This window comes from Opisthocomus hoazin, chromosome 3 (genome assembly GCF_030867145.1).
Source record: "Opisthocomus hoazin isolate bOpiHoa1 chromosome 3, bOpiHoa1.hap1, whole genome shotgun sequence".
Taxonomy (NCBI): domain Eukaryota; kingdom Metazoa; phylum Chordata; class Aves; order Opisthocomiformes; family Opisthocomidae; genus Opisthocomus; species Opisthocomus hoazin.
Window position 1 is genome coordinate 100393065 of NC_134416.1, and position 23011 is coordinate 100416075.

At 37.2% G+C, this 23011-nt stretch overlaps 1 protein-coding gene across 1 annotated transcript in view; it reads right to left on the reverse strand.

Moving 5' to 3' along the window:
* The window catches only part of CDH12 (cadherin 12), a 390071-nt gene that overhangs the window by 60395 nt on the left and 306665 nt on the right, over positions 1 to 23011 (reverse strand). Inside the window, exons 5-6 of the mRNA XM_009940762.2 lie at positions 14246 to 14365; positions 8566 to 8733 (exon numbers count right to left, since the gene is read on the reverse strand). Coding sequence (XP_009939064.2) covers positions 8566 to 8733; positions 14246 to 14365 — 288 coding nt within the window. The remainder of the gene's footprint in view (positions 1 to 8565; positions 8734 to 14245; positions 14366 to 23011) is intronic.

Below are 23011 nucleotides of genomic sequence, written 5' to 3' on the forward strand. Positions count from 1 at the left end.
GAAGCTTAACTAACTGAGGTGGGTCAAATAGAAACAGCAGGCAAGAGGCACTGAGCTGACAGTGTAGTGGCCAGACCAAGCAAGACAGAGCAGTAAAGAGCTTATCTGGGATGGTAAAGACTCATGATGTCAATATAGCAAAATATGGAGAGACTCAGAGCTGGAAGTGAACCAACAAAGGATAATTTATTTTAACACTGTTACTACTAGGGAGAAAAAAAACGCTTTGGGAGGAGAAGGAGGAGATGGCCACACTGTAGTTATACGATGAAAATGAGATCAAGAATAAATTTGTACCTCTTTCAGGAGAAGGGAGACGAGAGTGTATGTTGAATGTAAGGACAGACAAGGTGAGGAGGAAAGAGAAGGCCAGAGGAGGGGGAGATGGAGATGCAGACAGTACCGAGGTGTGAGACTTGGAAGGAACTTGGATTAAAGAAGAGTTACCCTAAGTTCTCCTCTGATTCCTGTAAGAGCACTGTGCAAATACTGATCTGCTAGTATTTATTCACGTACCAGTTTGACTATTGTTTTGGTGCTGTTAAAGCTGTAGTTAAGTGACTCACTGGTAGCACAATACAAAATTATACTGACCTCTGCATGGCTGCTGGTTTCATGACTGGCGAACAATTGCATGGTCCCTTTTTTGGAGTCTTTGCATTCCTGTCTTCCATTGCTCTTTGAAATGGTTGGTTAAAATATATGTTCAACCCAAAAATGGAGTTTTAGTTTACCCAAAGCTCACAGGTATATGGAAATCAGACTTGCTTAAGATTTTCTGACATTAGAAGTTTTGAGCTTGGTTTACAAAATCAAGCTGGTGCTTTTTTCCCTATATGTCTTATGACAGAGTGTTTAGAAAATTAACAAAGATGGAGTAGACCAGGATTCAGCCTTCCCTCCCTTTCTGATTTAAAGCAAGCTCTGACTTGGTCTCCCACCTAATCACTGCCTGCAGGCTACTCTGCAGTGAATCTGTCCACCTGTCCTCTGTAAGTATCTCACATTTGGTATAAAATAAAAAATTAGTTGCTGGAATTGAATAGGGACATCTTCTCTGCCAGACAAATTCTTTAATCAATGGAAGAGACTCATTTTCATTCCTAGAGTCAATGAAGATACAAGTGTTGTATACAAAGCACAACAACTTTTAACAGGAGTACCAGCAGAAAGCCATGCTACCCTATCTAAATTGCAGTGGGTAGAATAATTTCCCAGAATGTTGGGCAGACTTGTTAAAATACTTAATTAGGCAGCTCGGAGCTCTGAACCTTAACCCCAAGTAAGTTTTCCAGCAAATTGTCCAAGTAGGGAGGGAATATATCTTCTGTTTTGTTTTTTTTTTTTAATCAAAACCTCTACTTTCTTGGATTTAATTTTTTAGGTTAGTGAACAGAATAATTTCTTAATCACACAGTCTTTTTCTGTAAATGTCTCGTTCAATACTGTGTGGGATTTGTGTTGTAGTCTTCTGAAATCTTTAAAAGAACATATCACTATGTGAGGAACTTCTTTCTCATAGGCTGTTCATCCAAAGCAGTGAGTTAAAAGATTTTTATTTCTATCTCCTGTGAATTAGCAGACCTTTTACTTGCACTCTGCATCTGAACCCAGTTTTGTGTAAAATTTGAGCAAGACTGGTTCAAAGCCACATGAATGGAATCAGCCACATTCAGTTTACTGAGCGAACAAAATTGACCTGCATTTATATAGTAAAATCAATGCTAAATAATATGTGTGCAATTTCTGTGATGTACTAAGCTTCTCAGAATATATAAATAAATTGCTATGATAAGAGTTTTCAATCTAGAGTGTGTATGCGTAAGTATGTATAGGCAGCTATTCCAAGTTCAGCACTTGGTTACCTTTTCTTTCAAAATATTTCTACCGATTTTAGTACTTGAAAATAAGCCTATTAAAATATGCTATGAACCAATAAATAATCACTGAAAATAGATGCTATCTAAAGGGTAATATGCAAACTTTATTCCTAATATCATAATTGTGAAATAAAAAACATATCTGTATAATAGATCATCCAGATAATAGATCATTCAAGTAGCATGCAAAGGTTATACAACTAAGAGAAGAAAAGGTTAGCTTTCTTTTACAAAAGTCTTTTTTACTTTCACTGAAATTCCTGAAATTGCACCAATGAAAGATTTTTTTCTGGTTTCTGAATTGTCTGGTTTGTTCAATTTTCTTTTTAGGATTGTTGTTTCCTCTGCTCTCTCCAGTGGAGTATTTAATATCTTGTGTGAAATGCATCGTACTGGCCACTCATGGAATCCAAATTGAAATCCAATTAGCTGCAAACTTCTACATTATGGATAGGCAAATGATGTGCAAGGTCCTAGGAATGATGCTTCAACTTTGCCTTACTTAAGGTGTCATTACCACAGAAATTAATAGTTGCATTTCTGTTTCCAAGCACGCCAGCATTTCTGGAAAATTGCCATGCTCTTTTATGCAAACTAACTTGATGGATTTCACTGGGATGCTTCTGGAGAGCCCAATGACAGCAATAAACTGACCCTTGTGATATCTAGGCATTGTTCCATAGCCATCTAAGTGTTTTAAATGTGATTGCCAAACAGCCCTAAGATAATGGTTTCTGACCATTAGAGAGCTGCTTTTTTTAAAGCCAAGACATGCACAAGTACAGAGAATTCAAGTATTTGGTCCAAGCCTTAATTCATTTTTTTTCTAATAAAATCAGTTTTCAATCATTCCCTTACAATATTGACTTCTCCTGTGAGTTGGAAATTATATGACAAAACTTAGCTTTAGCCAAATAGTTCTATTGAATAAAAAAATTAAATTAAGGGCGTGTTACATTTAAAATACACATCTTAAAAATAATCTCAACTTTTTACTGACTTCTTAAAGACACCTGAGAACGGTCTTCTATTTGCTAATATCAGAATAAATACCATATAAATTTTAAAATTAATTTGCATTTCTTCTACATCAGTGTCTTATCCTCTAAAACTACTTGTGTCATACTAAAATAAAAAGACATATTATTCCTTTGACTAAAATAATTCACATGTGCTTTTATTGCTCAGCATATAAGGGTTGATTTCTCTAAATTGCTTTCACAGTCACTCTGTCATCAGTGAATAAAAGAGACAGGAAAACTGAAGCACAATAACCTTACGAAATATGAATGAAGTGGTTCACTTAATTGGTTTGATTCCATAAAGTGTAATTTACACCAACTAATTATACAGGTTTTGTCATTTAAATGTTGAAGTAAATATAACCCATCCATCCTTTCTCAAAGCTTGTTTTAAGAGTTGGAAACAAGCCACAGCTGTCCTTGCAGCTAGCTCAGACTGCTCTAACGATGCATTAATGGTTAGCCGGTTAGCTACTAGGAAGCATGTGCTGAACTGTCTTTTTGCTTAAGCAGCTATAGTGTAAGTGAGTCGCTGAGTGAAAAGGCCATCAGTTCCCTTCTGGATCGGGATGCATGCCTACAGATTAACAGCTTGTATCCACTCTTCTCTGTTCAAAGGAAATTGATGAATTATATCAAATTTTCATTTAATTGATTAAACATTGTTGCTGTGATAGGAAAAATACTTTCCCTTTCAGCAATTGCCTTATTTTTTCTGGTTTTGTCAAGAATCAAACTTTGGTATGAAATATTTATTATTTTAATATTTATGAAAAAGTTCTATCTTTAACAAAGAAATCTGCAGAGTAATACAGAAAGTCAGTGTACTAACGAAGAGTCAGGCAAGACATGTATAAAACACTTTTGGAAATAAATTTCAACTAATAAAATAATTCAGATTCATTTTTCCTTATAGTTATTAAAAAAATATCAGTTTTCTGAAGTTTCTCAGTTTTCTGAAATGTGGGCCAATAAATACCTGCAGGTCAAACAACTCTGACAGAAATATATAATGTTTAGAGGATTCCCCTCTGTTATGCTTCTCATTACTGTGAGACATGCAAGGTGGGAGTTCCCCACTGAATATGTTCAAAGGCATAGATTCTAAATAAAAAATTCCATGTTCAGCAGGATAGTCAGTGGTTTTTCATCACTGGATGCTGATATCCCATCCGAACCTGCCTGTCTCTGTAAAGGACCCTCGATGAGATGAAGGTGTTCCGTGATACCTTTTTTTGGCAAGCTTGTAATGTATTATTTATCGATGTAACTTCTTCCAAGTATTAATAATATATGTTCTCCCACTTCTGCTGTGAAATCTTTTTTTTCAGCTTACCTGAGTTCATAAAATAAATTTAAATTTTATTATGTGATAATAATTATCTTCTGATTTGATAATCTATAGCATGGCATCTTTGGAATAAGCCCTTGGGAAACTGTGGTCCTGATTATGTGATGCAGAAACATTTGCCTTGCAGCAGTTAAAGGATCTGCAGTTCCTTTATTCAGTCTGCACTTGGACTTCCTGTCTTTGTTGACCTGTGACTGGTACAGTGTTACTGGAGGTCTCAGTCCCCAGTAACAGTGAGGCTCTTCAGGTCTTGACAGACCTGAACATGGCACCTACCTTGACCTGAATTTAGAGGCTTACTTTTCACATAAACTAAAATACTCCACAAGTATCCTTTTAGCTATGGTAGTCAAGCAAATGACAAAATTCCTGGCAGATAGTTGCTCTGAATAATTGCAACATTTTCAAAAAGTAAAACTGAAAAATACAGTTACTGTATTAGAAATAAAATTCTTACTCAGCTTTTTTTCTATCAATTATTTCTGTTTAGATGTAATTAACCTTGTATCTCTGTGAATTTCAGGCACACTATACATCATCTCACATACTGCTTAACCAAAGGGGACTGGCTGAGTAAATCTCCATTGATCAGAAATTTTGCCTTTACTATTTTGATTAAGTAGATATCTTTAGTTTACCAGAATATAAATATGATATTTTCGTTTGTAAGCCATGTTAAAAGTTTATTATTTTCAATGTAAACATGAATCTCCAATATTAATCTTTTCTGGTTTGTTGAGAGTCACTGCTACAATTTGGCTTCTGTGACATTTGATATAACACTAAGAAAAGGTTTTCAACCTGAGTAGCATGCAAAGCACAGGACAAACTTGGTCTTTTGTGATTTTTTTTTGCTCCTTCAGAGCAACAGTTGGGCAAAGACATCATAACTACAGTGCACGTATAAAATGAGACCTCAAAGATCTCTTCTTCAAAGAGGATGATATATCCCATGATTTTTCTGTGTTATGAAAATGGTCTGACATTATGTGAGATGTGTATTTTTTGCAACACCATAGTAAATGAAGGCATACAATAAAATAGAAAATTACTAAGGCCCCTAACAGTAAGGAAAGTAAAATATACAACTGAAAATCAGATATGGAAAAGAGCATTGGGCCCTCACAGAGTTTTTCAGTTACCAGGCAGTTACATTATTTGCTCTTGCACCTGTGGTACCCTTCCGGCAGCAGGGGTTCCAGCTGAAAGGAAGGAACAGACTACAGTGACAGAAGCAGGTAACACTGGACAGAGATCTTAGGGGTGACATTTTGGCTGGTAAGTGAAAGCTGAAGTTATGGACATCCATAGTAGCATAGTCTGAAACTGTCTCACTATGAACAATCAGGGATAGGAAGATGAAAGGGAAAAACTTTAAATGCCTGGCTGAGAAAAAGGTATAAGGAGAAAGGATTCACGTTATAGGAAAGTAGGAGCACTTGCTAAAGAATGGGTGCCCATAAAGAAGATGCAAAATTAGTTTTGGCCATAGGAAAAACAGTCTTCAGAATGTTTAGCAATTTCCCTATGAGCACTGTGATTCTAGCTGAAAAGTTCAAGAAAATTTGCAGGTGTTGGAAATAATTAAATAACATAATTTAAAAAAAAAGGCAGAAGTACACAGTTCAGATAATGGTACAGTGACCAGAATTCTGCATTCTTCACTAAAAAATGTTACAAAAGTTGATGATAGTCCAGTAGGAAATGCCGAAATGGTAGATCACAGAGACTCGTGCTAGGGTCCAGTAAAGAGGAGAAAGCAAGCCACAATATAAAGCCGAGTGTTAAAATGGGAACTAGTATGGATAGCTGTCATGCGTAAAGCTAAACAAGAATGTCAGCATAATAGGCATGTTTGAAATATATGGAAAAGAAGAAAATCGGTCAGGCAGCACAGTACCAAGGAATAAAGTGCACAGGAAAGGGAAAGTAGACTTTACCAGTGGAGGAATAATGATGGTTGTTAAAGGAAGCTCTAAGTCAAAAGACTTAAAGCAGAGAATAGTATTAACACTAGCTAGTCAGAAAATGTTCTTTAGTTTTACAGCAACTGTAATGAGTTTAAATACAATATCTGTGCAGAAGCAGTAAGAGCCAAAATTACATGATGGTTGTACTCAAAAAAATAAAAAAAAAACACCCTGGAAATAAATAAAACTGAGGGATATTGCTATAAAAAAAATCTGAGTGGGATAGCTGAGACAGTTAAATCACTGTGGGTGGTATGGATGATGTCTAGGGACACCATTCTGAAGACCCATAGCAAATGCACAGCACCCATTAAAGTGCAAGACAGTAAGGGTAAACAACATAGCTAATCAAAGCAAGATCACATTTTTCAAAAGAATAAAGTTGTGTCTCAGGGAGGATAATAAAAAAACCATAAAATCTGCTTTATCTATAAAACCACAATAAAGAAGACAAAAAATGCGTTTGAATAAATCTCTGGCAAACAAGCTAATAATGATTGTCTTTTAAAGACATCTGGAAGCAAAAGCCTGAGAGGAACTGTATAAGGTCACCCCAAAAGTATTCAAAGAAGATAAAATCTCAAATGTAAAACAATACATTGTTTCTTTGTGTTCAGTGTAAAATAGCTGGGGAATTATTCTATCCGGGAAGCCTTCTTTATGGGGGACCCATGAGAAGGTTAAATTAGCTATAGAAGCAGTTGTGGAACGAACATACACAACAGTAACAAATCATTGGGATTAGATGTTACATGTCCAAGACTCTGAAGGATGAAATAAGTGAACTATTACGATGTGTAATATTTTGCTTCAAACCACTATGGCACATGAAAGCTTAAATGTGCTAATAAAGCATGGAATTTTTTCCCCAAAGTTTTCCAGGGAGTTCGGGGGTGCTAAGGATGGATATGACTGACATGCACGGGGCAAAACAGTGGGAGCAGGATTAACAGACTCATGGAGAATATCCCATATTGGTACTGAAAAGAACTCAACATGTATTTTCTGAATAAAGGTCGTATTTTGCCATGCTTCCTTAATTCTTTAAAGAGGTCATCATGCAGGTAGATATATAGAGGTGGATTCAGAACAAATGAGGGGAATCTGTCTGTTGTGTGACATACAATTGATCTGTGCACCTCACTAACATAGGATGTTGTGGACTCTGAAATTCTACATCTATTTTAAAGCAACAGGGCAACTTGTTGTAAGCATAATCCATTGAGGGTTGTTAAACACAAAGACAGCATCTGGGCTAAAAATCGTTAGAAACTGAGGAAATGTTCTGGAGTATTTTTTGGCCTCTTTATATGCATACCCTCTAGATGTCAGTGTAAGAGACAGAAGACAGGGCCAGATGGACCTTTGTCGTAACATGATCATTCTTACACGCCTGCAGAAATGCAATATATTTTCATATTGAGGAAAAGAAGAATAACTTTTTACGAGAGAAAACTGGGAAATTTCAGGTGTGGTTTGGTACCTAAGGAGCATTTGCAATCCATAAAGTGGTATTACAATTCATGTGCAAGAAAAGAGATACAAAGTAAAAAGCTCCCACCATCTTACTGCAAATTCACATGAAAGCTTTAATATGAATTTGCCTTATTGACAACTTTCAGCAGCTAATTGTTTTGCCAGAATTATCAAGGTTTATGCTTGATTAGTGTCTGCATTTCATAGGTACAGAATATACAAAACTTCAGTAAACTTAAGGAGAGCAGTAAGCGACAATCCTGCTAATCATACACAGACTGTGAGACTCTTTAAATTAGCATAGTTCTGAAAAGCCTTATTAACATAACATAACATAACATAACATAACGTAACACAACATAACATAAACTAATTGATATGATATGGTATAAACTGTCAGTGGATGATCACTATTTTGAGGCTTCAAATGTTTTCAAGGACAGATATAATGTGGGGCAAGACGCATAAAAAAATCTGTGCCTGATTATCATAACAGCAATGCTTAGCATGAGCCAGTTCTTTCTTTGGTACCTGCAAGGCTGAAGTTATAACTTTTTGTCATTTGAAGGGCATCAACCATTTTCCCTTGAAAAAATAGCATTTCCCAAATAATTTTAAAAGTGTAAATGGAATGAAATTTAGGCTCAGGCTGGTCCTGTGGAATGACGATATATTTCCTCTTAAACATTAAAAACTCATACTTTCAAACTGAGCTTTATATTATTTAAAAAACAACAGCATGTTCTAAATTATTCATCATATACTGTTCTTCTTCCTGGATCTCAATTCCTTATCTAAAGGACTTTTTATATTAATGTTTTCAGATATACTTATTTGAAAATTAGTGCATTTGGACAATAACATACTCTTAGGAAATCTGGGTGGGTTGTCATTGACATCCGTGAGAGTAATGTTTACAGTGGTAGTACCAGCTAGTCCTCCCAGCTGTCCTCCCATGTCCTTGGCTTGGATTAGAACTTGATACTGTTCTTTCACTTCTCTGTCCATATTTGGCAAAGCTGTTCTTATTACACCTACAGGAAGAAATTGGAAAGAGAAAGAACAAGTAAACAAAGTGCTGTGGTTGTCCACTATTACATTTTAATAGTGGATCACTGGGACAAGGAATGGAACTCTTCCTAAAGGGTTGATAAGAGAGAAATTCACACAGCAGCATGTAAATCACATGGGCTTTTTGAAAGTGTGCTCGTCAGCTATTCAATCATTCAAAATTATTGTTATGTGTTTTTAATCAGAACATGAACATCTGAAAGAGAATGGTGCATTTTCACTAGGGCTATGAATGGCATAAGCATGGATTTTCTACATCGGGACTGAAGAACACTACATTGTGGAGAGTAGGGTAATGTAGGAAGAAGTGGAGATGCATTCCAGACACTGCATCTTCAATTGTTTCCAACCAGTCACTTGCCATCACAGTTAACCTACTGTAGGCCAAGGCAATATTCCTTCTGTACAAAAGGAGGTCTTTATTAGAAGACTCTCCTTTGCTTGAGAAAGTTTTCTTGATATAGCACACAGATGCAGTGAAAAATTTAGGACTTTCCTTAAAGAAATATAATTAAAATATTATGGTAAGGCATTATCCAAATGCCTCTTAACCTTCAGTGATTTTGGATAACTGACATCTAAATAGATACGCCATAATCTCCCTTTGCATATGTTAAGAATGTATATGATAAAAGGAAGACTTGTAGAGAGAGGTACTACTGATCATGGGATTAGCTGATGAGGTTGCAAAATCTATAAGGTTTTGGGCACTCACGCCTTTCTCTTGAAACCAAATGTGTAAGAGAAAATACATTTCTTTGTCAAAATTTTACAAGTGCATATTACATTGTAAAATGCTGTATATACGGCAATAGTTTTCAAAAAAGTTTTAGGTGCAGATAGCATGCACAATTGAAAAATATACCAGTTGGAAGTATGCTTTTCCTCCAAGCTATTATTGGTTTAGAAAACATAATTTTCTGGTATTAAATCATTTGGATTTAAAAGCAGTCTTTTTCCCCTGGTGTTACAATGGGTCTGGAATGATAAGAAACAAACTTTCAGGGTCATTCTTATCTTTACAGCAACTAACCACCGCTGTTTTAAGAAGTAAGAATAGAAACCGTTAGCTTATAGTATTTGTTCAGAGTCTAGAAATAACTTTGACCTAAATCCGCTATTTCTGGTACCTATTAAATATTCCCGTTGAATTGAATTGTATAACAATTTCCTTTCTCTCTACTTGTAACACTGATGATGATAAGGACAACATTAATAATAACTACTATTTTCTACCTCATCATGGCATATATTGTATTGCATAGATCTAGAATACGATTAGCAAATACTTAAGAATATTTAGATACTGCAACACTATCCTTTTGAGCTTGTGGAATCAGTCAGTGTTGTTCCATGTTTTGTTTGGTCCAGAGATCTTGAATTGTAAAACTATAAAAACCTGTTCGTGTTCACGTGATATTAATGAAAAAAAATTCTTGTAAATAGGATGAACATTACTAGGTTTCCTCTTAAATCTCTTAATCCATATTTTTGCACTGTGGAGACTATATGTTTCACAATATTTTACAACATCCTTTAGTATGCTCAGTCTAAGGAGAAAAGAGCTTTGAGAATTAAAGATTCCCCTTGTTATGCTAGCAAAACAAAATAGCAGTGAGTAGAAAAAACTGAAAATGAGCAGATAGTAGGAGGTGAGCAGGCAATGAAGTTCTTCTGATTGTTATACCTGTTTTAGGTACAACTGAGTGGCTTTCTCAGAAATATTCCAGATGGTCTTCAGAAAGTGAAGAACTGGCTGTCACTCCAGCAGTAAAGTTCCCAGTCACCCACTGTTTATTCCTATCTGGAAGTATAAGGGCATTCTATATATTTTTCTACAAAAAACCTTTGTCTATAGCAAAAAAACATCAATGAGAGTAATTTTCATGTCTAGCAGTTCATAGGCAAGTTTGTTTTTCTACCTACTCTATTTCAAAGGTGTAGAAAAAAGGCTGAAAAGTACCTACTACTTCTACCAAAATCGTAGTTCGTATGGACAGGACAAAAGTGATGTAAAGTTATCTAACCAGCAAAATAGAAGAATAAAGTGGATGTAAAAGTCTATGGGAAAAAAAAAAGACTACAAATTTTGGCATTCCATCTTCAGGTTTCCAAAGAATATTCAAACTTTAAATCAAAGGCTTATTATAATGTAGAGGCCTTATGTGCATGTAATGCTGTTCTGAGTGTCTTTAAATCCTTCTACGTTAAGATAATACAATAAAGATTATTCAGCTCCAGAAATGAATAACTTTGATTTTTTTTCTTTGCAAATGTCATCAATACCAAATGTGCAGAAAAGTATGGCCTCAATGAGGCTGCTGAAAATTGAAAATGGTATTTATGGGACCTGGGCAAGAAGATACATTCTGCAAAGTTATTAGGCCATAATTCAACAGGAGATGATCCACTTATGTGGAAGAGAAAGTCCAGGTTCCATGAAAAAACTCCTGAATAAATATTGTCATCAGTACTGCTTCTGACACCAAGTTGGATTTCAAGAATATTACTGAAGTCAGAATATGGACTAGAAAACTGAGTCTAAGAAAAAATTGGAGACATCTAGACATAAATAAGAATATTGATCTCATAAATACATCAGAAAATTGGATGGGAAGAAGTTTATCAAAAGGACATTTTAGTAACAGAACAGAATGTACAGAGGAAACCAAAGAGAGGTTATCTGTCCTAAGAGAAGTGCTCTATGTTAAAGAAAACTCACATTAAAATCAGAAGAGCAATTTCATAGCATCAAAGAGTAACCCCCATGTATAAGATTTGAGGTCTTAAAATTTGCCAGTTCAACAGCTGCTCTCCAGCAGGGACTGTAATGCATTTAACCTTCCTTCAAGAGCAATAAAAGCTAGCGCTCCCACTTCCATATAGTTTGCTTACCTGCAGCAAAGCACTGCAAAAAAATCAGGTCAGTAAAGAGGAGTAAAAGGGCAACTGTGGCATTCAGACCCATAAAGGTTAAAAACTATATAAGTGTACTAGATTCATATCAGAGTAAATATTTATCACCTATCAGGAGTGATCTGAGAAAGGAGTATATGTAAAGTCATGTGCATGCCACTCACTATCCTTACTTCACATATAAAGTTATGGTCAGTGATTTCACCATTATCACTTTGCAATGAGATCTTGAGGTAGTAATAGAAATTTCCACAAACATATCAGCTTTTTTGTGGTAGAAGCTAAAAAGTAAACAGGATGTTTAGAAAGGAATAAAGAGCTGTTCTGCTTTTGGCTGGGACAGAATTCATTTTCATTATAGTAGCTACCAATGCGCTATGTTTTGGATTTGTGCTGAAAACAGTGTTGATAATATAGAGATGTTTTCATCGTTGTTGAGCTGTGCTCACACAGAGTCCAGGCCTTTTCTGCTTCTCACGCCACTCCACCAGCGAGTAGGCTGGGAATGCACAAGAAGCTGGGAGGAGACACAGCTGGGACAGCTGTCCCCAAAGGGATATTCCGTACCGTATGATGTCATGCTCAGCATATAAACTAGAGGGTTGGTTGGTCTGGGAGCCGCTGTTTGGGGTCTGGCTGGGCATCAGTCAGTTGGTGATGAGCAAGCAGGCCATCATTTTTAGAAACATGATCTAGGGCAGCGTGGACCTTTGGTCTGACCTAGTACGGATGTTCTTAAACTCTTTAAATAACTACAAGGGAATGTCTCAAAATTGTCTCTGGAATGGAAGAAATGGTGAAAAAAGCCATCAACAGCAACCCCAAAAATGCTTATCTGTCTGCCAGCAGTTCTGAGTTTGTCTGTCATTTTGTACCCAAATGGCTTTCTTCCCTTTTCCTGTCAAAAACACTCAAGCCTGGTGTCTGGCATTAAAACTCTGCAGTGAAAAACGACTGTATTGTCTCCTCAGTTATAAAATAAAGAATTGGAAATGTCAGAAGATCTGTGGTGCTGTCCAAGACTTCTGGATATTAAAGAAAATCATTCAACAGCTACCTGTGCATGATTATTCATGTATTAGTTATCTCTACAGGCGTTGTTAGACCCACAGGTAACTCTGACATTGTAACCTTTCCAATGTAAGACCGGTTACAGCGCATCGTTGTTGTTATTAGGACCATGAATTTATATGCTTTTTTCTGGTATAGGATTTTAAGCTATGCTGGGCTAGCTCTTTCATGAATGTTCCTTTACAGTTGTGTCCATTCTTTTACTAGCAAGGTCTACCTGAGCAACTTATTAAAGATATTATTAGACAGATATAGAAACATGGATGTATGTATGATATTCCAGGGCTAGCAGGGTGCAGGCCATCACCTATGGTCCACTCGCTACTCAGTACTGAGTAACAGATGAGAGCATATGATACAGCAATTTGAAGTGCCACAGGAAAAAAAGTTCTTCTTCAAGTACTAATAGCTATTAATTTTTTTCTTGGGAAACTCATATTAGAACTCCAGTAGTGGCTTCAGTAAAGGTTTTTCTTGCCAATGAATTCCTCCTCATTCTTTACAAGACTGAAATAAAAAAATAAGTATAAAGGTAAATACGTTTTTTTTCCCCCAGACACTTGAAGAAGTCCTATTTCAGTTTGAAAAGTAAAATTGCTGCAAATAGCAATACGATCTCCTGCTAAATGGAACATGTGCCCATTGGAGACAGTGCACTAACAGCCTTATGAAGGTCTCATCCCCAAACTATGGATTGATGAGGGATATGGGCCCTTTAACACACAGTCTGACATTCAAGTACAATTTCACCAGAAGGAGAAACTATTTGCTGAAAGGGGCATATAGACAACTATCCCTGTAACACATTCAGGATGACCCAATGCATGGCATTCACCATGTAGGTTATTGGCTCCTTAACTGAATTACTAAATATAGAAACAAGAATGACATTCAGAAATACAGGACAAGATATCTAATTAACATGTCTACCAACCTCCCAAACACTTCAGTCTCTTTAAATGAATTATCCTTTTTTGCTCACATATCCAGTAACCCCACACAAATATACTATGCCCCAGGAAAAGAGGAGGGCAGGAGATGATTAGCTGTTCTACAGGCTCAGATTAGCTCTATATAGCAAAACAATCTTTGCTAGAGAATTTCTGACTATAAGTTCAGCAAATGAAAATGCTGAGAAAAAAGAATGTAGACCCAAGATACAAAACTGAATCACTAGGAAAAAAACAAATAATACAATGCAAGTAGCAGATAAAGCTTTAGCTACAGAGAAATGGCAAAGCATGAAAAAAATATTGTTCTATATATACATATTTTAGATGATCCAGGACTGATTGGAGGACCATGTTTTGTTTCTGCAACAGACTGTAATTCATTCAAAAACTAGTCAGTTCTCAAAACTGAGTCATGTGCAAAGTTACTCTACTGGTTTTGGCTATATCAGCCCAGTCTATATTTATTCATTGCTAATGTCCACATGGATCAAAATCCAAAGTTTAAATCTTCCTTTGTTGCTGATAAACTATTTACCTGTCTTTGGATCAATGGAGAAATATGGTTGCCCCTGAAGAATGCTGTAAACCACTCTAGCACTGTTTCCATAAGTGGGGTCATCAGCATCTGTTGCCTTTACTTGAAGCACATATGCACCTGCAAAGAAACACAGGTAATCACATTTTTCAGTATAGAGCAGTGATCAGGGATATTTCAGACACGTTAGTCCTGTTCCTAGTGGATCCTGTTATATTCCTTGTTCCACTGAAAACAAGGTGATAATAAAACAGTCAATTCTTCAGCTCCATGCTAGCAATCACCTAGGTAACAGCTCAGGCATAATGGGAAGGAAAGGGGAAGCAGTCAAACATCAGAATGCATTTATAAACAGTTTATGATGCATGAATTATTTACAAAAACTTTTTACCCAACACTTCTAGGATGGAGGCCTTGGGAAGTGCATTACTGGATTTTGAAAAAGGAGTACACCTCACAGTTTTGTGAAAAGCTTGACAACTGTGGAAGTGAAATACGTGAGTGGCCTTTAAAACAAGTGTTTGGTCAATCAGCTTCTGAACCTGCCAGTGAAACAATCTCTAAGTACCTTAAAAAAGTATACTGCGGTCTCATAAAAGTGTAATTCACATTCCCATTGTAAAATGAAATGTTTGGTGTTTGGTTCATCCAGTTGTCTTCAAAATCCAGACTTGAGTGTTCTGTCCTTTCCAATACAGCTCAGTAGTAAACAAAAATACTGTGGAAGAAGAACCTCCCCTTCATACTTTATTTTCAACCATAGTTATAGACCACAAGTATTGCAGTTTGCTTTGTGTTCCGACTTAAACAGTACCCATGCCATGGAGCAAAAGAAATGCACATGAAGACAGAAAACTCACTGTAAATGGCAACAGTCTTGCAGAAATGTCTTGTCCCTCTTGCTGGTCACTAAGCAATTTACCCGCATTTCCCTGCTGCCCCATAATGAAAATAGTGTTTAAACTATAGTCTTCAGCAAAACAAACAGCCACATAATTAGGCTTTCTCGTCAGCTTTGAAGAATTAATAGTTTCCTACGATCTTCTGTGCAAATGAATGTTGGGATTTACAACGCTGATTTGGAGTGAGTGAAGGTTAAGACAACCTACACAAGAAACAGCACAGGGAGGAGGGTAATCCATGTTGTTTTTGTTTTAAGAAATGTTCTGCATTTGGAGGTCATCTGACATTTTTTCAAGAATATCTGTGGAATACTGCAAGAGCTTCAAGACAGCTACTTTTGTGTAATGAAAACTGGCAAGTTTCAAAGGATGTTCACAATCTAAAATTAACCTCATTGGACTTGTCAAAGTTTATTTCTGGAAGCATCTCACTGAGAAATGCTCCATATGAAAGGTCCTAAGACTTCGACAGGAAAGTAACACGTAGCAAAAGTAGCTGGAGGATTTTTTTTCAGTCCCTGCCCCTCCCATCACTTCATACAAAGGTTGACAGTGGTGCTGAAGGGTTTGGAATTAACATTGTAAAAATACTTGCTGCATGGTGGCTGGTCATACAAGACTGCTCCTGTTACAGTTGTTTGTCGAACAACAAAGAATGAAAAGGTATTCTGAGAGATATTCTTTCTATCTCCTGAAGAAGACACAGTAAAATAAGTGATATTTGACTAACGATCACTTTTTGAAGTTAATAGGCTGATCCTGTTTTTATGGTGAGGGTAAGTTCCATTACAATCAAATTCCAAAATAAATTAAAGATTATCAGTGAATAAATGAATGAAAATACACTTCTGAGTTGGATTCAGTTAACAAAAAGCCTGAAGTTACTCTCCTGATTTTCTGGATGTGAAGGGTGAGGAATGATACGTGCTAGAGAGGACCAAAGTCCAGGTTCAGCATAACAATTGTGGAAGCAGTGCCTACTCAAACACTTGTGCGTTTCTTTACATAACACATGACCATAACAGACTATACATTAAATAGCTTAGACAAGGCCATCTGGAGGAATACATTTTCCTACTGGGATGACAGACACAAGCTATGTAATACCTGCAGAGCATTTGATGGCTTTCATCTGTTCCTGTCCTTAAGGAATATGTTTGTAACAGGATCTCTCACTTTCAGCCCTGTCATCTGCTCCAGAAACTCGGGGAGCCACAGCAATGACTTAGTTCTAGTCCAGTGACCAAAGATGGAGAAGGAATCAGTAGCTTTCAAATTTTTCCCCTCTTCCCTCGAAAAACAGAAGTTCATTGTAGCATTGGACCCTTACCATTTTGAAAGAAAAAGGAAGATCTGTTCCTTCTGGAAGGACTACTTTTTCCGCTGAAAAGAAATGCTACTTTTTAACACAGCTGCCACCTTCTTTCCTCCCTACGAATTTCTTCAGTCTTTCACTGTGTTCTGACCTTAGGCTGGTGAGTTTTGCTCCCCTTCGAAGTGGTGGAGCAAAGCATCAGATTCCCAGATGCTGAGGTCTGATCTGGAACCAGGTGACTGAGTGTCCTGGCTGACAAGTGTGCTGCTTCAGTACTAGTTTGAGACAAGAACCTCCACATTTGCCAAAAAAGGCAATGCTGTCACAGATTCCTAAGCCTTCCCTTGGGCCAGAACTCCTGTTTCTGATGCTACGCTGGTCACTGTTTCAGGGAGATAATTTTAGTTTTTCTTCTGAGTACGAATTGACAAAATTTTGTCACCATGTTATCAAGACCTTTGCTTTGCACCTTGAAGGGAGCTACATTCTCCATAAGAGAACAGGACAGGCAGACCAAGATTTACAAATGCAAGAGCAGAGAGTTAAGCTTCTTTTTGTGTGCACCTGTTTTCTGAAGTGCTGAACACTGAGAAGACCTACCAAAGGTCAGGATTTAAATATCTAATGTTTCTGAAAGGCTACCCACAGCACCTGGCCTCTCACAGGTAATCAATAGAGAACTTGCAAACACCATGATGATGGTTTCTCCAACACTTGAGGCTATCTGATAGAAACAGCTGACCTGTCACGCAGAGCTCTGGCCATCACCTCTTGAGGGCAAATCACATATTTTAGTACTGACTGTTCACGTTGACTAACTTTGCATAACAAATGTGGAGTTAAAAGGCTCCTAAAGTCAGGCAGGGAGAAATAGCTCATGTTACCTAATCAATACTTTTACATTACTTTTGGACTTCAGGATATATCATCTTTATGAATTTTGCTTCACTGCACCTCACTTGCAAATTGAAAATAACGCAGAAGTCTGGACACCAGCTTTTTTAGAAAAAAAAGAGTTTTTAAACCTAATATTGTACTGATATTGAGATTTGAAATCAATATTAGCTGGTACATTGAAGCTACAATGAAACAAAATAAATCATAAATGTGTTTCAATTTAAAAAAAAATATTTAAGATGAAAGCTTTGTGCCTTTTAAGTTCTTAAGCTGTTAGTTAAATAGTAATTATTTTCTATCCATTACAGTTACAGTTCTGCACTTGTATTTATCACTCTCCGAGCTTTTCTTTTAATACTTAGAAGTTCAGTTCAGAAAAAAATAATTACAGTGTACTTTGAAAAGGACTGTAAGATATGCCAGTGTACTATCCTAGGTCATATTCAGAAGGCAGGTTTAGCTCTGGTAAAATTTGTGCAAAAAAATGATGCAGTGCTTTTCTTACAGAAAACTTATATATACTTCAAAAATTTTTTACCTTCATATGAACAGTGTGGTATGTTAATTTATTTGTAGAATTATAGATAAAATACCAACTCATTTATGTACTATTTTACTCTATCAAATCAATACGTAGAATAAACCGTATTTTGACTTATTATTGTTAAATGGTTTTTCATCACTGATGTTATAAAAGAGACTAAGAAAGAAAGATGATCTGTATTTAATAGATAATAAAACTTTATATTTTATCTCATTAGGCCTACCTTTTTTATGCACGTGATAGAGTATTAAAGTTTTATTCAGATATGCAATAAAAGCTAATCTACAACAAAAAGTTACACGTAATGAATAAGACACATCAGCATGGCACTGAATCACTAGGATGCATAAATGTATTTCCTCCAGGTGACATAAAACAGAAAAAAACCCCTCAAATCCAACATTTGCAATTAATTTTGATACTGTCCCACAAAACATCCTTATCTCTCAAAGGCATAGGACATGGATTTGACTGGTGGACCACTCAGTGGATAAGGATTGGCTGCATGAATTCACTCAAACAGTTGTGGTCAATGGCTCAGTGTCCAGGTGGAGACCACTGACGAGTGGTGCCCTCAGGGGTCTGTACTGGGACCAGTACTATGTAATATCTTTGTCGAGGACATAGACAGTGGGATTGAGCGCACCCTCAGTAAATTCACAGATGACATCAAACTGAGTTTTGTGGCTGATATTCTAGAGGGAAGGGATGCCATTCAGAGGGACCTTGACAGGCTAGAGGTGAGCTCATGTGAACCTCATAAAGTTCAACAGGACCAAGGGCAAGGTCCGAAACCTGAGTCATGGCAATCCCAAACATGGATACAGGCTAGGTAAGGAATGTTCAGAGCAGCCCTGCAGAGAAGGACTTGGGGGTACTGGTGGATGAAAAGCTGGACGTGAGCTAGCAATGTGCACTCATAGCCCAGAAAGCCCATCACTTCCTGGTCTGCATCAACAGAAGCGTGGTCAGCAAGTTGAGGGAGGGGATTCTGCCCCTCTACTCCGCTTTCATGAGACCCCATCTGGAGCACTGTGTTCAGCTCTGGGGCCCCAGCATAAGAAAGACTTGGTCCTGATGGAGCAGGTCCAGAGGAGAGCCACAAATATGATCAGGGAGGTAGAGCACCTCTGATATGATGACAGGCTGAGAGAATTGGGCCTGTTCAGCGTGGAGAAGAGAAGGCTCTGGGAAGACCTTGTAGTGCCTGCCAGTTCCTCAAGGTGGCCTACAAGAAAGCTGGAGAGTGACTTTTTGCAAAGACACGTAGTGATAGGACAAGGGGTAATGGCTTTAAATGGAAAGAGGGTAGGTTTAGATTAGATATAAGAAAGAAACTCTTTGCTGTGCAGGCGGTGAGCTCTGGAAGAAGCTGCCCAGAGAAGTTGTGGATGCCCCCTCCCTGGAAGTGTTCAAGGCCAGGTTGGATAGGGCTTTGAGCAACCTGGTCTAGTGGAAGATGTTCCTTCTCACTGAGTGGGGTTGGAATTAGATGATCTATAAGGTCCCTTCCAACCCAACCCATTCTATGATTCTATGATTTATGACTGCATGCATGGCTTGGAAACACTTCAGAATAAGAGAAAATTTACAAAATCAACTAAATTAACATAAACCAAGAACTATTGACTCTTTATATTCATCGTATTCTCTTAAGTTCCAACAGGTTTAGGTAGGAAATGATCTATTAACTTATTCAAGAAACCTTAATTTTCCTTATGATGTAAGTATTCACATATATTTAAGATGTTGACATGTGAGGGGGATGTGCTAGTGGGGGGATTTTTATTGAGCAAAGTTGGCATTTTTCCCTAGATTTAACCCATACACTGTCTCAGGAGACTGAAACAACACATTCAGCAGTAAACGTGTTCATCTGGGTTTGCATATTCAAAGCTAAGCTACTATGGCTGAGAATAGATTGTGGAGCTCATTCCCTATTCCATCATTTGTTTCCTAAGCCCCAGCAACAGCAGCTTAAAACCAATCAAATTCCTTTTTACAGAGCAGTGACCATCTCTCCTCCTTTCCAAAACCGCTATGACCAGCAAGCAGCTCCTGCTAAACCACCAACAGCAGCTTCCTCCAAACCATTGAATCGATGGGCCAAGGCCAATCGTATGAGGTTCAACAGGGCCAAGTGCTGGGTCCTGCACTTGGGTCACAACAACCCCTTGCAACACTACGGGCTTGGGGAAGAGTGGCTGGAAAGCTGCCCGGCAGAAAAGGACCTGGGCGTGTTGGTTGACAGCTGGCTGAACATGAGCCAGCAGTGTGCCCAGGTGGCCAAGGCAGGCAATAGCATCCTGGCTTGTATCAGGAATAGTGTGGCCAGCAGGACTAGGAAGTCACTAGGAAGTGACTGTCCACCTGTACTCGGCACTGGTGAGGCCGCACCTCAAGTACTGTGTTCAGTTTTGGGCCCCTTGCTACAAGAAAAACATTGAGGTGCTGGAGCGTGTCCAGAGAAGGCCAATGAGGCTGGTGAAGGGTCTAGAGAACGTGTCTTATGAGAAGCAGCTGAGGGAATTGGAACTGTTTAGTCTGGAGAAGAGGAGGCTGAGGGGGGACCTTATTGCTCTCTGCAACTACCTGAAAGGAGGTCTTAGTGAGGCAGGTGCTGGTCTCTTCTCCCAAGTAATTAGCAATAGGACAAGAGGCAATGGCCTGAAGTTGTGTTAGGGGAGGTTTAGACTGGATATTAGGAAAACTTTCTTCAATGAAAGAGTGGTCAGGCATTGGAATAGGCTGCCCAGGGAAGCGGTGGAGTGATCATCCCTGGAGGTGTTAAAAAAATGTGTAGATATGGCACTTCAGGACACGGTTTAGCAGGCATGCTGGTGTTTAGAGGTCTTTTACAACCTTAAAGATTCCATGATTCTGTGATTCTATCCATATCTATGTCTAAGTTCTTATGCAAAATATGACATTGCAAGGTGAAGGAAGCAGACAGAGGCCATCAACCTGCCTGAAAATTCTGCTCTCACCCTACATGTCTGACAATTCCTGCACAGACCAACTGTTCATTGTCTAAAAATATTAGATTAGATATTCTTAGTTACATGCTCCAGTAAATTCAACCTTATTACACAAAAGAAAAACGAAATGCTGATTTATAAATGAAGTTTTAGTAAGGCAGACATTCAAAATCATATTTTATCCTGATAAGTAGCAGACACTGAATATGAAAAATAATCCTTTTCACAGTGACAGCAGTTTGAACTGTATTAATTAATCTGTCGGTTCTTTTACAACAAACAGATAATAGGTAAAGGTTGTATTTTTATAACAGGTCAGGCATGTTTTTTTATTGTGCCTTCAGTCATTTGCTAACTTAAATACATACCTGATGTTCTAATCAGGTTTTATGAAATTGATTTCTCATCCTTTCAGTATTATCAAGCATTGCCCATTGTAGCTAACAAGATTTTTATTTTTATTGCAAAGCATAAAACCAATATACTTTTAAAAATAGACTATAAAATCTAATTATTTTTTCCAGGCAACAATACAGGACACTACAGCCTTAAATTGTTAATGCACAAAGGTATTGATGGAGGATCACATTTACTATAGCTCATGACTTTTTAATTGAAATATGTACTTACATTACTACATGCAGTAATCAAATGAACAAAAAAATACAATGTTTTTTGTTATTTGGAAATAGCTTATAGGATATTCAGCATTTTAAAAGACCTATATTTTTAATTTTTGATATGCAATCCACAAATATTTGATGTAAGGCATTATAAAATGCAGAAGAATGGAATGATGTGCTTAAGTAATTATTTATGTATGAGAAAGAAAACAAAAATTATCAGAGAATCAGAGAACAGTTTGGGTTGGAAGGGACCTTAAAGGTCATCTAGTCACAACCTCCCTGCCATGGGCAGGGACATCTCCCACTAGACCAGGTTGCTCAAAGCCCCATCCACTTCCCAGAAGGGGGCAGCCACAACTTCTCTGGGCAACCTGTTCCAGTGCCTTCAGCCCCTGGAGTAAGGAATTTCTTTCTTATACCTAATCTAAATCTACTTGCTTTGAGTTTAAAGCCATTATCCCTTGTCCTATCACTACATGCCCTTGTAAAAAGTCCCTCTGCTAGTGCAGAACGCTAAACCATTCACGTAGCTCAAGGAAATGGTATGGAATTTTAATGAAGATTTTATTTTCTTTAAAATAATATAGGGAATATTGAGGACTAAGATATTGTAAGTAGCCAGTTTAATCACAGCACGCATATTGACCTGCATTTTACTCTGGCTGAGGTCCAAAGGCAATACAGCAATAACTACAAATAGAATGGAGCCCAAGATCTCTACCTCATTATCCAAACTGACTAAAATAGCACTAAATATTATTTGTAGTTTATATTAGAATGACTGAAAGGAACTATAGCAAACCTGAGTTTATACCATAATAAGAATTTTTATGAAATAAGGATTTGACTTCTAGAAGTATTATCATATTTTCTGACAGACTTTCATTAGTAAAAATGCTACTTTGCCAAAATAAAAACAATCTCTGAAAGAAGAACAGTATTGATTAAATCTCTTCCCATCCAAAAAGTACTAGAAATAAATTTCAAAATTTTCTAATACACCCAGTTTAATATTTTCAAATTGCTTATGAATGACCAGTCAAAATCTGTTAAAAAAATACTCCAACATTCAGATCATCCCCAGTTTCAAAACAGAAAAATTAATTGATTTTTTCCCCTGATTTTTTCTTATAGGAGGTTAAAATATTGAGATTTTGTACTCTTTCAACCTGGAAATAAGTTTTGCTGTCACCAAAGTGTGTATCTCACTGGCTGTGGAGCTATTGTTGGTTTCCAAAAAAACAAAGCAGGTAATCTTAATTTGTTGTGTTTAGCTCATTGAATTGAAGGGCAGCACCAAGAATTCACAAAACTCAGCTGGGAATATATAAATTGTTTTTTTCACTGTAGAGGAAAATGAGAGGATTCAAGGCTAGGAGAAGATGAAAACAGACTTATTTAGACATGAACCCTGAAAGAATAATGTATAGTCAATGGAATTGCAAAGATGAAGAAAAAAAGAGGTGGTGCTATGTCAAGTGTTTTCTCATTAGGGCCAGCTTTC